Here is an 11,991-nt window from a genome sequence, read left to right as displayed (position 1 = left end):
CCGAAGCATGAAGTTTGAGGTAAATGTAAAATGCCAAGTATTATTCTGCTCTTACTTGACTCTATGTTCACTCAGTATTTCATGACTTGTCTGTAGATCCTATTAGAGACTTAATTCTAGCAATCACATCTACTTCATGACAGGTATCTCATAATAGGTAAAATTGAGAAAAGACATAAACCACTTTATGTGATTTGAGGATTCTTGTGAGTTACTAGTTCTACAGACATTTCAAATTTTAATTCTGTCCACTAGGACAGAGTTGAACTCAAACTGGCAGCTACAGAAGTTGCTATCAAGATGCAAGACAAAAACAGATGAATGGGGTATATTCCAGAAATACAAGTACTGATGCAACAGAAATCCAAATTCCTGGAAATAAGAGAAAATTGACTGGGAGGGTTTCTGAGGAACTTTTATTCTTGCTGTTATGAGCAACAAGCATTTTAGAATGAGTCTTGATCTTCACCTGCATCTTACTGAAAGGATCATGAAAGCTGAAGTCTAATGAAACTAATAAAAGTCTCTGTTCTTGAACTTTCTGGCTGCAAGAATGTTTTAATAAAGCTATCAGTGCTTTGACTCTAAGACTGAGAATACCAGAATACCAGCTCATGGCTACACCACTACATAGCAGCCCAAAGATTTGTTTCCAGTTGAAGGAAATCGTTTGCAGATAAACTCATGTGGTCCATGGTAAAACAGATTGGTACAAACTTCTCAACCCAGGCAAACTTCTCTCTGGTAGCTTTAGAGAGTAATGGTTTTGGATTAGAAATACGGTAAATATTGAGAAAGTTTCCAGAAAAGAATATTCTGGGACAGAAGCACAGTTTGAACCTGTGTTCAGACAGAAAAGTAAAAGAGAAAGAGGACAAAAATTTTTTGTAAGCAGATATATTCACTACAAAGAATTCTATGATAAGAGATCCATTAGTAAGGCAATCAAGAAAACAGCAGCTGAACGACTTCGGATTTATTTGAAAGGATGGTCCAGATGGATCCATAAGCAACAGACACATCTAAGAAAAGAACCAGATGTCAGCAGAATCTCTAACAGCAAAGAAAGAAGAAACCGTATTATTTATTCCGTCTTTTGAAATATTGCACCCAAATCATCCGTACCCCAAAAACAACGGTAAACTCGCCACTGCTCCAATAAAAGACATGAAGATTAGCAACATCCCAGAAGCTCTTGCCCAAGTCTAAAGTGCAAAAGCTGATGTAACTGCTTTCGTGGCCTTTGAACACCAAGCGATTTGTGTTTACATTTCATTCTCCAAACTCTGCTAACAGCCAAACTGAGAACTTGCCCAGTAACTTTTCCTTGGCATCGCCAACGGCCAGCGCTCCCTCTTTTTGCCAGTTTTGTTCCCACTCTCAAGACACTTGCTCTCGTGCCTTGAAGAAAAGTAGAACGGAAAACCCCTGCCTCAAAATGGAAGTTGCTTTCACACATATGGAACGTTTCAGCTGTTCCTCTTTTGCCTTTTCTCCCGCTTCCCCTCTCCCCTGCCCAACTCTCTAAGTACAGTAGTGCACTGCTGTGGTTATATCCATCCTAACTCTGGTAGCTAGTCATATGACCTCCTTGCTTTCTCTTCCTAACAATTTCTGTGCTCCCACACAGATTACACCTCAAAATTTTGACTGCCATAAAGGTTTTTCTTCAGAACTACAAAGTTGTTTTAAGATCTCTGATGTACCTATCTCACTTTATCTTCCAAAATAGTAACAAAATAACATCCTGAACACTTACTATGAATGACAGTCAGGTGCCTAAGAAAGCTGATTATATCTTTTCAATTGAAGAGCAGCCATTTCTACAGCTGAAGAGAAATATTTGAGGCAGAAATGGCAAAATAAACGTCTCCAGAATATGGCAGTAAATAAGAGGTAGAAGAGGAGGCAGAACAGGATAGTTTCTAGGAGAACTTGATTTGCATCAGAAACACAAGAAATTTGAGCAACAAATAACAAGAGGTCTCAAAAAATCCTCACATCACTAAGCAGGAAGAAAGAGGAATTGGTTATTTCTCGGTAGGTAAGAGATTTCTGCCATATGACTGAGCCAGACAAGGTAAAATCTGCCTAGCTATCTCCACTTGTATAGTGTACATAGTATCAGACATCAGCATTATCAGACATTACTTATCAGACCAAGTATTACCTGACATGAGACAGAAGTGGTTTACCACACGAGGAACAGACTCCACTATTAAACCACAGTTTGCACAGGCTGAAGCCACAGAACTTCTCACGAGTGCCGAGTCCAGGGACACGATCACCTCCCTACTCCTGCTGGTCACACCGTTTCTGATCCAGGCCAGGATGCCATTGGCATACTTGGCCACCTGGGCACACTGCTGGCTCACATTCAGTCAGCTGTCCGCCAGCACCCCCAGGTCCTTTTCCACCAGGCAGCTTTCCAGCCACTCCTCCCCAAGCCTGGAGCACTGCCTGGGGTTGTTGTGACCCAAGTGCAGGACCTGGCACTTGGCCTTATTAAACCTCATCCAATTGACCTCAGTCCATTGCTCCAGCCTGTCCAGATCCCTCTGCAGAGCCCTCCTTCCCTCAAGCACATCAACACTCCCACCTAATTTTGTGTCATCTGCAAATTTACTGAGGGTGCACTTGATCCCCTCATCCAGATCACTGATAAAGATATTACACAAGACCAGTCCCAAAACCAAACCCTGAGGGACACCAGTCACCAACAGGATTTAACTCCATTTACAACTCTGGGCCTGGCCATCCAGTTAGTTTTTAACCCTGTGCGCAGTCCACCTGTCTTTTATTTATGTACTTATTTATTTACTTTTATTTAGTACTGAAGGAAGATTTTCACTAGATGGAAAGACACTGCAAGAATCCCTTCCAACTAGGAAAATTAGCATTTGGCTTGCATTCACCTGGTACTCACTTCATTCCAGAGCTATTAAGAAGCCTGTGAATAAACAGAGCTTCTTCTTTCTCCCCTCTTATTGACAGCACATGAAGATCACTTTTAAAAAGCACCCAAAGCAAACAAATCCGAGGTTATATTCTAAGAATTTTAGTTACAGAAACAAAGAAAAGGGTAAAAAAAAAAAATCTCTCTTCTTCTAAGACAACTGTAAACTCATCAGGCCATTAAGTAAAGCAGCTAAAGACCATGTTATTAAAAGTAGATATAGACTCAGCTTTATTTTAGTTGAACAGCTGAAAAAGGTATGGTTGGTTGCACAAGCCAAGTCACAGAATTCATTTGTTCCCTAGAACAAGGTTGTCAAGCCTGTACTCAAATCCAGCAAATCAGGACACAAACAACATTGCAACTGCCTTGAAAAGGAAGTCAACTAACTTTGCAGAGGCAGAAAACATGCAATAGGATCAGAAACGCTGAAAAAACAACACATATGCTTTTGGTGACTATGTGTCCATGGCAGGCATCTTTAGGGTCTGTTTCAATGTCGCATAGATGCTAATTTTTAAATTAATCACTAAAGTGATTTTTAAAATGTTTAAGTTATCATTTTAATTATATTAAATGCCTACTCAAAGAAATAAAAGTATTTCAGCACTTGCACAATTAAATAAGACAATTTAGCCACCTCCTTGTCAGATACAATCTCATTCTCTTCTGGTATTGGTTTTATGTTTTGTTTAGTGTCATTCTTTAAGTCCCTCAACATGTGAAGAGTTTGAAGAGTGGTGCAATAGGTAAAGAATTTACAATCTAGGAATAGGCTTCTTCCAGTTTATAAAAAAATAACCACTTCCACTAAGGGTTTTTTTTGGATGTTTTATCTAAATTGTCACAGTGATTTAATTCATGGAGGAAGGATTCGATCATTGTTTTCTCATTTTCAAAAAAGCTTGACTGGCAGTTAGTTGTCTTCATGAATGGCTGTGTGCCATCACAGAATTAACACGCTCTTGCATGCGACCACAGTGAGCATTAGTTAGGCTGTATCTATTTAATTAACTTTTTCTTAGTTCTTAAATGATTCATTAATCTATTTTTCATAGCTTAATATGAAAGAAACATAAGCTCTGTAATTACTTCTGTTTTTGGTAAGAAAGAACAGCCATCACCTCTCAGAAAAGCAAAAAATTGGATGCAATAGTCAATATTACTTGTGCTTCAGTTTTAAAGCAGGTTCTGAAATTGGTACATAGAAAACTAAGTGCATCCATCATCTTGAAAGGTGAGTTAGACACTTCAGAAAAAAAAAAAAAAAAAAAAATCCACATCCCCAGAATAACTGTTTCCTACTCCCACCAACAGTCTAAAGCAGAGGAAAAAAACCCTTAGTAGCCGATGCACTATTTGTACTCAGTGGCCACAGTCATTTTTGTTACCCACAATTTTAATTTTTTCATTCCAGGAAGAAAACATGTCCATGATAAGTTACTGAAAATTAATTGTTCAAATCAGTGTAATATTTATTTCAAGAAAAATAGGGATGAAGTATATAGATAGGTACAAGTAATAAAGATCAGTTTTCATTTATTACTACTACAAAGGTATAGCATATTGATAGGTGTATGACATTTACAATAGAAACTGCTTAATACAAAACTCAAACCAGTAAAGCCTATGTATTTTACAACTGTTTGCAGGAAAACATTTGCTAAAACTTACGTGACACACAATCAGTTGTATAACACAATGCTGTAATCAAATGATACATTAACTTTTCCTATATTATTAAGTCCAGTAAGTTTATTTCAGCATGTAATAGTGACTCTCCCGTATTCTCTCCTTCAACAGTTCTCCTTTGAAAGCAAGACCTAATAAAAAAAACTTCAAGAAAACACTTTTATGACTGAACAAAGAAACCTACAATTTACCAGCTGTGGCCCAATTAGTTATCAGTGACATTTTCCAAAGTCAAAATTGTTGTTTAAAAAGAATTCCTTGATAACATTCCGTTTAAAAATACGCAAATAGGAGTTCAAACCTAAATAAATCCTGCTAGACAACTAAAAATTCTCAAATAATTGTGTCCTAAGCAACTGACACCTACAACATATACTAAAAACATTCTAATTTTATAGTTTGAGTTTCTCTTAGTATCAAAAATACCCCCATGTCCCCACACCCCAGAAACATCTGAGCCCTACTGATTAAGAATTACACTTAATCACCACTCCAAAACAGGTGCACAGGAGCACTCAGATTAAAGCTTCTCACAGCCTATTACAGTTTGCCAGTAACAAGTATTTCCACAAAGGAATTAAGAACTTGCTTGAATAAAGGCTGCTGTCAGAACTGAACACACCAAAACAATGTGTCTGTTTTAAAGGTTCTCTTACATATCCTCACAATAATGCACAATACTCAACACTACTTGTGAAGATTCCTGGTACTTCAAACTGCTCCTCCTCCCCAGATCAAACCAGAACATACAACTTGCTACCCATACCCTTCTCGTTCTCAGATACACATCTAAACACAAGATACAGCAATATCTGAAGAAATACAGTCTGTAATGAGAGTTAAATACAGATTTATCATTCAACCTCTCAAAATTCCACGTTCATTTCATAATTCCATGTGCAGTGCATGTTATACTGCTTGTGTGGGAATATCTCACGTTCAAAGTTAATCTCAAGCCTTTTTGTTTCTTCGAGAGACCGTATTCAACGTTTCTTCAAGTCTTTCCATGGCTTCTGGGCATGCCTATGTTTTTAGTATCTTGGAAACCTATCCTGTCCCTTTTGGTACAGCTGTGACAAAAGAACAACGCTTGTGTTACGTTTTCAATTACGCTCTTTACATACGCACGTTTCCAGATTTGCTGTTTGCACATGGCACATACACAACAGCCGCCCCAAAAGCATCAGAACTGAACACCCAAAGAGGAAAAAAAACAAAGATACAAGATGCAACATTAATGAACTTAACACCAATTCGCACTGCACTTGGACCCCTTTTCTCTTGGATACTTGGTTCCTTAAAAATGGGAAGAGACGAAGAAAGAACCCAAAGCAATGTGCAGCACTGGAGCCACTCACACATTCGAGTGTGAACTTCAGAATCGCATGATGAAATTTCTTGCTAGTAAAATAGTACTTTCATATTTTGTCACAGTACTCCTGTAAACTCAGAGCAGAATGTACCAAGCAAAAAAATGCAAAGAAAAACCACCAACCCCAAACCAACCCACAATCCCCAAACTGCATATCCTCCCCCAAAATATTTCATATTTCAGAGCTATCCTATCATATCATAAATATTGTGACTAACATTTAAGCTTCCCAGCCAGCACTAGTAAGAGCTAAGCTGGCTCTGTAATACACAAAAGACATCAGCATCAGATTTCTTGATTTGGAATTATTTTTAACCATAGCAATTGCTACCAACTTAACAGCCTTAAGAACAAATAAAAAATAAGCCAATTAAAGAAAATGGAAGTTTAAAAATTAACACATGGAAGAATGAAAGTAACATTAAGTTTGGAAATCCTATGCTGACAGCGAAGGAGATTAGACAACACAGGTACACAACCAAGGTGTAATCAGTTAGGGCACTCTCACAGCAACACCCAACCTGCACGCTCTGCATGTTTTTCCATGTTTCAATTGCATACAAATGAGCTTCTATATCTAAAAAAGAACATCACTTAAGGACAAGTAAACCTGTGTGTTGGGCTTGCTGTTAATACACTCATGATACACCCACTAGAAATAAATAGAAATTAATACAAAGTTTAATTTCAATTATATTTTCATTAATAACAAATTGATGTTGCTATTACAGCAACACCAAAAAAAGCCAGTCATAAGAGATCCATTCTGGCTAGTCTGCCCTCACTGGCATTACTTTCATTTTTCAAAGCTTCTGTTTTCTAAGACTTCTCATGAGAAGTAAACCACATTATGAACAACAGGATCTATTTAAGGAGTATTAATGTTTAATTTCAATTTATAGGTAAAGAAATAATTACCTGCTTGTATTCACCAACGCAGTTCTGACAGCAGAACCTTTTCTGCTGACCATCAATAGTGAGAACATTGTTTCCAGCTCCTTTACTGGGCAAATACTCCCCACAATGCTCACAGCAATTCATTATTAAACCATTTGCCATCCTGTATCTATTGAAGCAATGGTCACTGCACAGCTTATGAGTCATATTTTTAAAGCTAACTTCATGACGAATCTAAAAAATAAAAGTAGAAAAGTGTTCTATCAGCACGCAAGCACAAAGTTGCCTGGAACTACTACACAAGGCAACGGTCTAATATTCAAGTACAGTAACTGAAATCAGATCATACTGGCTCACTATTTAGGAAGAAAGATGCTTGAGAAAAACATGAAATACAGAAATAGAAGTTGGTGTTGCTGTTGTCTCCAAACTTCTAGGAAAAAATAAATCTTGGACCTGTCTGCTCTTGTAGCCCAGAAGCAAAGATGACAGGGAAGGATGTAATAATCGCATATCAGCGCAGAAGGTCCGTTTATGTAATTTTATAAAATCTTGACTTCTTTTAACAGCAATTCTATGCAGGAGATCTTGATTATAGTTACAAGATTTAACACCTAACAGAAATGTTGACAGTAGCAACAAGACATAAGCAAAAGGAACTTCAAGTTCCTAAAAAAAAAATCAAAATATTAACACTGAATTCTTTCTTCCTTCAATTGCTCTTCATGAATATCAAGCCTGCATACCTGAATATCTCACTGCATATGAAAATACTAAATCATATTTTAGATCTCCTTATTTTCAGTTTTTTATTTCAGAACATGTTATTAATACTGTTATTATTGATAAAGGTAAGAGAAAAAACAGTCAAACAGACCTCAGTTAGTTTACCACAGATAGTGCATCTTGATTTATTCAAAACTCCTTTTGAGGGATTCTGTTTATCTTCATAGAAGGATAAACACGATGTACTGCAAAACTCCTGGAAAGACTCACTTGAATCAACTTGAGCAACAATGGTACCTTTCATTGTTGTTATATCTCTGAAAGACAAAAAAAGCCTCTAGTGTGCTTGTGTATAAATACATATATATATTTAAATAAGAACATGCAATAAGATTTATTCTTCCTTTTAACTTTTACATTTCAAACCTGTTTTGTGAGTATGTAATAATTGCTAGTCATGTGCCAACACTAAGTTTAACAATATTTTTTACAACTACTATAAGTACTGCAAGTACTATAGAAAACCTTTTTGTAAGAATTTTGGGGTTTTTTTCCCCTCATTATATTGCTCTAGAACTAAGTGATATTAATAAACCATTAGCTACCAGTTGTGACAAACACAATCTTATATGAAGAATTAACACAGCAAACTAAAATTATCCTTTTTGCAACTTCACACAAAAGCTATACTTAAGTTTCATATGAAAAATTCATATTTATAGTAAAAGGCAAGAAATGGTCCTTATTTTATATAACTCCACCATTTGCAGTATTAGTCCCAGGACAGGATTAAAGGAAGAGAGAAGTGTGTTTTCTCATAAATACAACCAAAAATCTTAAAACTCTACTACAAACCTGCCTGGAAGATTTATCACTCAAAATTTTTAGAAAGTTAGTTTCATCATTAAAGTTCTAAAGCACCTGAACAGTCCATGCAGTTGCCTATGAAAACACACCACTCTAATGCATTAAATCAGACAAGCAATCAACAACATTAGTTCTAGACTTCCTTGATCTTCAGTTGTGTGCTGTGCATGCTGCAAACTTAAAGTCACTAATGCCATGCTTGTTAGTGCACTTCTGTCATCACGTCTCCCAGATTTTTAAGGTTGTTTCTAAGGTGGTTTCACTCAGAATGGTCTGGGTTGGAAGGGATCTTTAAAGGACATTTAGTTCTAGCCCACCTACTGTGAGCAGGGACATCTTCAATTACAACAGGCTGCTCAGAGGCACATCCAACCTGACCTTGAATGTTTCCAGGGATGGGGCACTGACCACCTCTCTGGGTAGACTGTTCCAATGTTTCATGACCCTCATCGTAAAAAATTCATTCCTTATATCTAGTCTAAACCTATCCTCTTTTAGTTTAAAACCATTATCCCTTGTCCTATCACAGCAGACCCTCCTATAAAGACTGCCCCCATCTTTCTTACAGGCCCTCTTTAAGTATTGAAAGGCTGCAATAAGGTATCCCCAAAGCCTTCTCTTCTCCAGGCCGGACAATCCCAACTCCCTCAGCCTTTCTTCAAATGAGAGGTGGTCCAGCCCTTTGATCATTTTTGTGGCCCTCCCCTGGATCCACTCCAACAGGTTCATGTACTACTTGTGCTGAGGAACCCAGACCTTACACAGTAGTCCAGGTGAGGTCTCACCAGAACGGAATAAGAGTGGTAGAATTTCATCCCTTGACCTGCTGGTCACAGCTCTTTTGATGCAGCCCAGGATACAAGTGACCTTCGGGGCTGTGAGCACACACTGCCAGCTCCTGTCCAGCTATTCATCCGCCAGATCTCCCACGTCCTCTGCAGGGCTGCTCTCAATCCCTTCATCCCCCAGCTTGATACTGAGGATTGATACTGAGGATTATCCCAACCCAGATGCTGGACCTTGCATTTGGCCTTGTTAAACCTCCTGAAGTTCACACAGACCCACTTCTCAAGCTTGTCCAGGTCCTTCTGGATGCCATCCTATCCCTCCAGTGTGTCAGCTGCACCACTCAAGCTTGGTGTCATCTGTAAACTTCCTGAGGGTGCACCTGAACCCACTAAGTCATTGATGAAGATACTAAACACCACTTGGTCCCAATACAGACCCCTGAGGGACATTATTTGTCACCAGTCTCCAGCTGAACACCGAGCTGTTGATAACTACCCTCTGGATGCGACCATCCAACCAATTAGTCCACCCATCAAATCCGTATCTCTCCAGTTTAGAGAAGGATGTTGTGGAGGACTGTCTCAAAGTCCTTACAGAAGTCCAGACAGACAACTTCCCTTGTCCACCGATGCAGTCACTCCATCACAGAAGGCCACTATTTTGGTCAGGAAAGACCTGTCCCTGGTGAAGCCATGCTGGCTGTCTTAAATCACCTCCCTGTCCTCCATGTGTGTTAGTATAGCCTCTAGGAAACCTGTTCCATGACCTTCTCAGGCACAGAGGTGAGGCTGCCCAGTCAGTACTTCCCAGGGTTCTCCCTTCTACCCTTTTTAAAACGGGTTCAATGACTCTGATTTTCCAGTCACCAGGGACTTCACCTGACAAATTTTCATCTCGAACTATTACACACCATAAATTAGAAACAGTAAGGAGAAGAAATAAACCCCTCCCCCTTTGCCTCCTAAGTAAAAGAAAATTGACAGAGGAAATGCTATTGAACAAAATAAATTAAAAAAATTACTAAAATAAATAAAATAGTAGAGTGAAAAACATTAGAAAAATGCTGTATGCCTCCCTAGACAGATACCCCTGAAAATAAACCTCTACAGCCCCTGGATATTAACACTTGCATGTCTGCCACTTTCTATCAAAGGAAAATCAGCAGATTTTGGCACACCCTTTGGCAAGTTAGTAAAGATTTGTTGGAGAGTATTATAATTTTTGTACTACAACACAAAGGCAGAGCTCCTGCCCTCAGGAGCTTACAGTTTCTGGCTGGATTCTATCAGGATTTATAGACACAATTAATTTACATCAAAGCACATATTAACTTGTATCAAAGGAGACAAGTGTAAAGTCAAAACAAATAACACAAGTCAATAAAAATTATAAGCATTGAAGAGAATGCCAGATATTTCCTATCCTTTACTTCTTACAATAATTCTTACACTATTTACGTAGTTACAGAGGTTCATGCTAGAAAAGCAGCTTATGATAAAAAAGTTTAGAATTCTAACTTTTCAGATGTGATTATACAGCTTTTTTTAAAAAAAGTTATTGGAGGCTTCACTTTTTCCATTTAAAGTAACCTACATATTTAAAGACAAATCTGGGCATTGTCCCTGAAAGTCTAAGCTACGACATATCAATTATCATCTATCCAACCTAAAGATCTCTTAGATTTTGGTAGTTTCCTTCCCCCTTCACTGAGTAGCAATTTAACAACATTTTGTCTGCTTCAATAAGAAAAGAACACAGAAACAAGTATGGAGCAAAGAGTGCTTGGTTTTGCCCCCAAAATTAAGCAATAAAATTAAAAAAATAATAATAATAAAAAAAAAAACCAAAAAACAAACAGTCTGGGTATGATTTGGCTTCACAACAAAGTCAAGCTGTAGATGAACAATTTCATACATATACTGCCTTCTATTTGACTGTGACTGAGCAAGCAACTCCATACTAGTGGAAAAACAAAGACCAACATCACCTCAAAAACTGTCAAAGGTGACTTCCAAGAGGTTCTCTAGAAATTAAATACACTAAACAAACTAAGTAACCCCAAAAGCTATAAAAATGGTATTTTTCTCATTCAAGAATAAATAATAAATCATTTTCGTTTAGGGCAACTCTGTACATAGCCGCTTGCAATACACAGATAAGCATCTCTGAAGTTCCAAGAACACAGATTTAGCCATGAGTTTTCAAGTTTTCCGTCAACAAGTGGAAGATTAGTCTAATCTTCATATTTATATATAACATAGCTAGTTGAATACAGTAGTCACCAGATTACTTCTGCGGAAAAAGAAAAGTGTATAAACCTGTGCAAGCCAAGAGAGACTACAGAGTGCTTTTAATCAGGCCTGTAGAGGCAAGGGCTGATAGAATTTGAGCTTTTATGTGTATTTTTAAACAGCTAAAGTACATTAAATCTGCCAGGTTTTCAGTGTACGCAGGTGTAAGTACACATGGTATCAATAATTTCTATATTTTATTGTTACTGAGTCCCAAAAAACTAATAGACAAAGATGGTTAGATCAGTAGCTTACAGCTGAATACAAGCCACAAATCCACCACACCGCAGGCTGAAGTAAAACTTTTTCACTAGTTTAAACGTACGATTGAGCAAAAACCACCCTCTCCAAAACATACATTAATGAAGGCAGTCTTTAGTACAAGCCTTCTTTAGTTCAGC

The 11,991-nt window shown here is 37.8% G+C and overlaps 1 protein-coding gene across 2 annotated transcripts in view; it reads right to left on the bottom strand.

Moving 5' to 3' along the window:
- Positions 1 to 6,876: 6,876 nt before the first annotated feature.
- The window catches only part of LOC103776765 (zinc finger MYM-type protein 2-like), a 13,749-nt gene continuing 8,634 nt past the window's right edge, over positions 6,877 to 11,991 (bottom strand). For both annotated transcript variants that reach the window (XM_008944290.1, XM_008944291.1), the window contains 2 exons: positions 7,795 to 7,960; positions 6,877 to 7,151 (listed from right to left, as the gene is read on the bottom strand). In XM_008944290.1, the coding sequence (XP_008942538.1) occupies positions 6,912 to 7,151; positions 7,795 to 7,960 (406 nt within the window). In that variant the 3' untranslated portion in view covers positions 6,877 to 6,911. The remainder of the gene's footprint in view (positions 7,152 to 7,794; positions 7,961 to 11,991) is intronic.

This window comes from Merops nubicus, unplaced genomic scaffold (genome assembly GCF_000691845.1).
Source record: "Merops nubicus isolate BGI_N331 unplaced genomic scaffold, ASM69184v1 scaffold7917, whole genome shotgun sequence".
Classification (NCBI taxonomy): Eukaryota; Metazoa; Chordata; class Aves; order Coraciiformes; family Meropidae; genus Merops; species Merops nubicus.
This window is presented reverse-complemented; position numbering and strand designations above follow the sequence as displayed.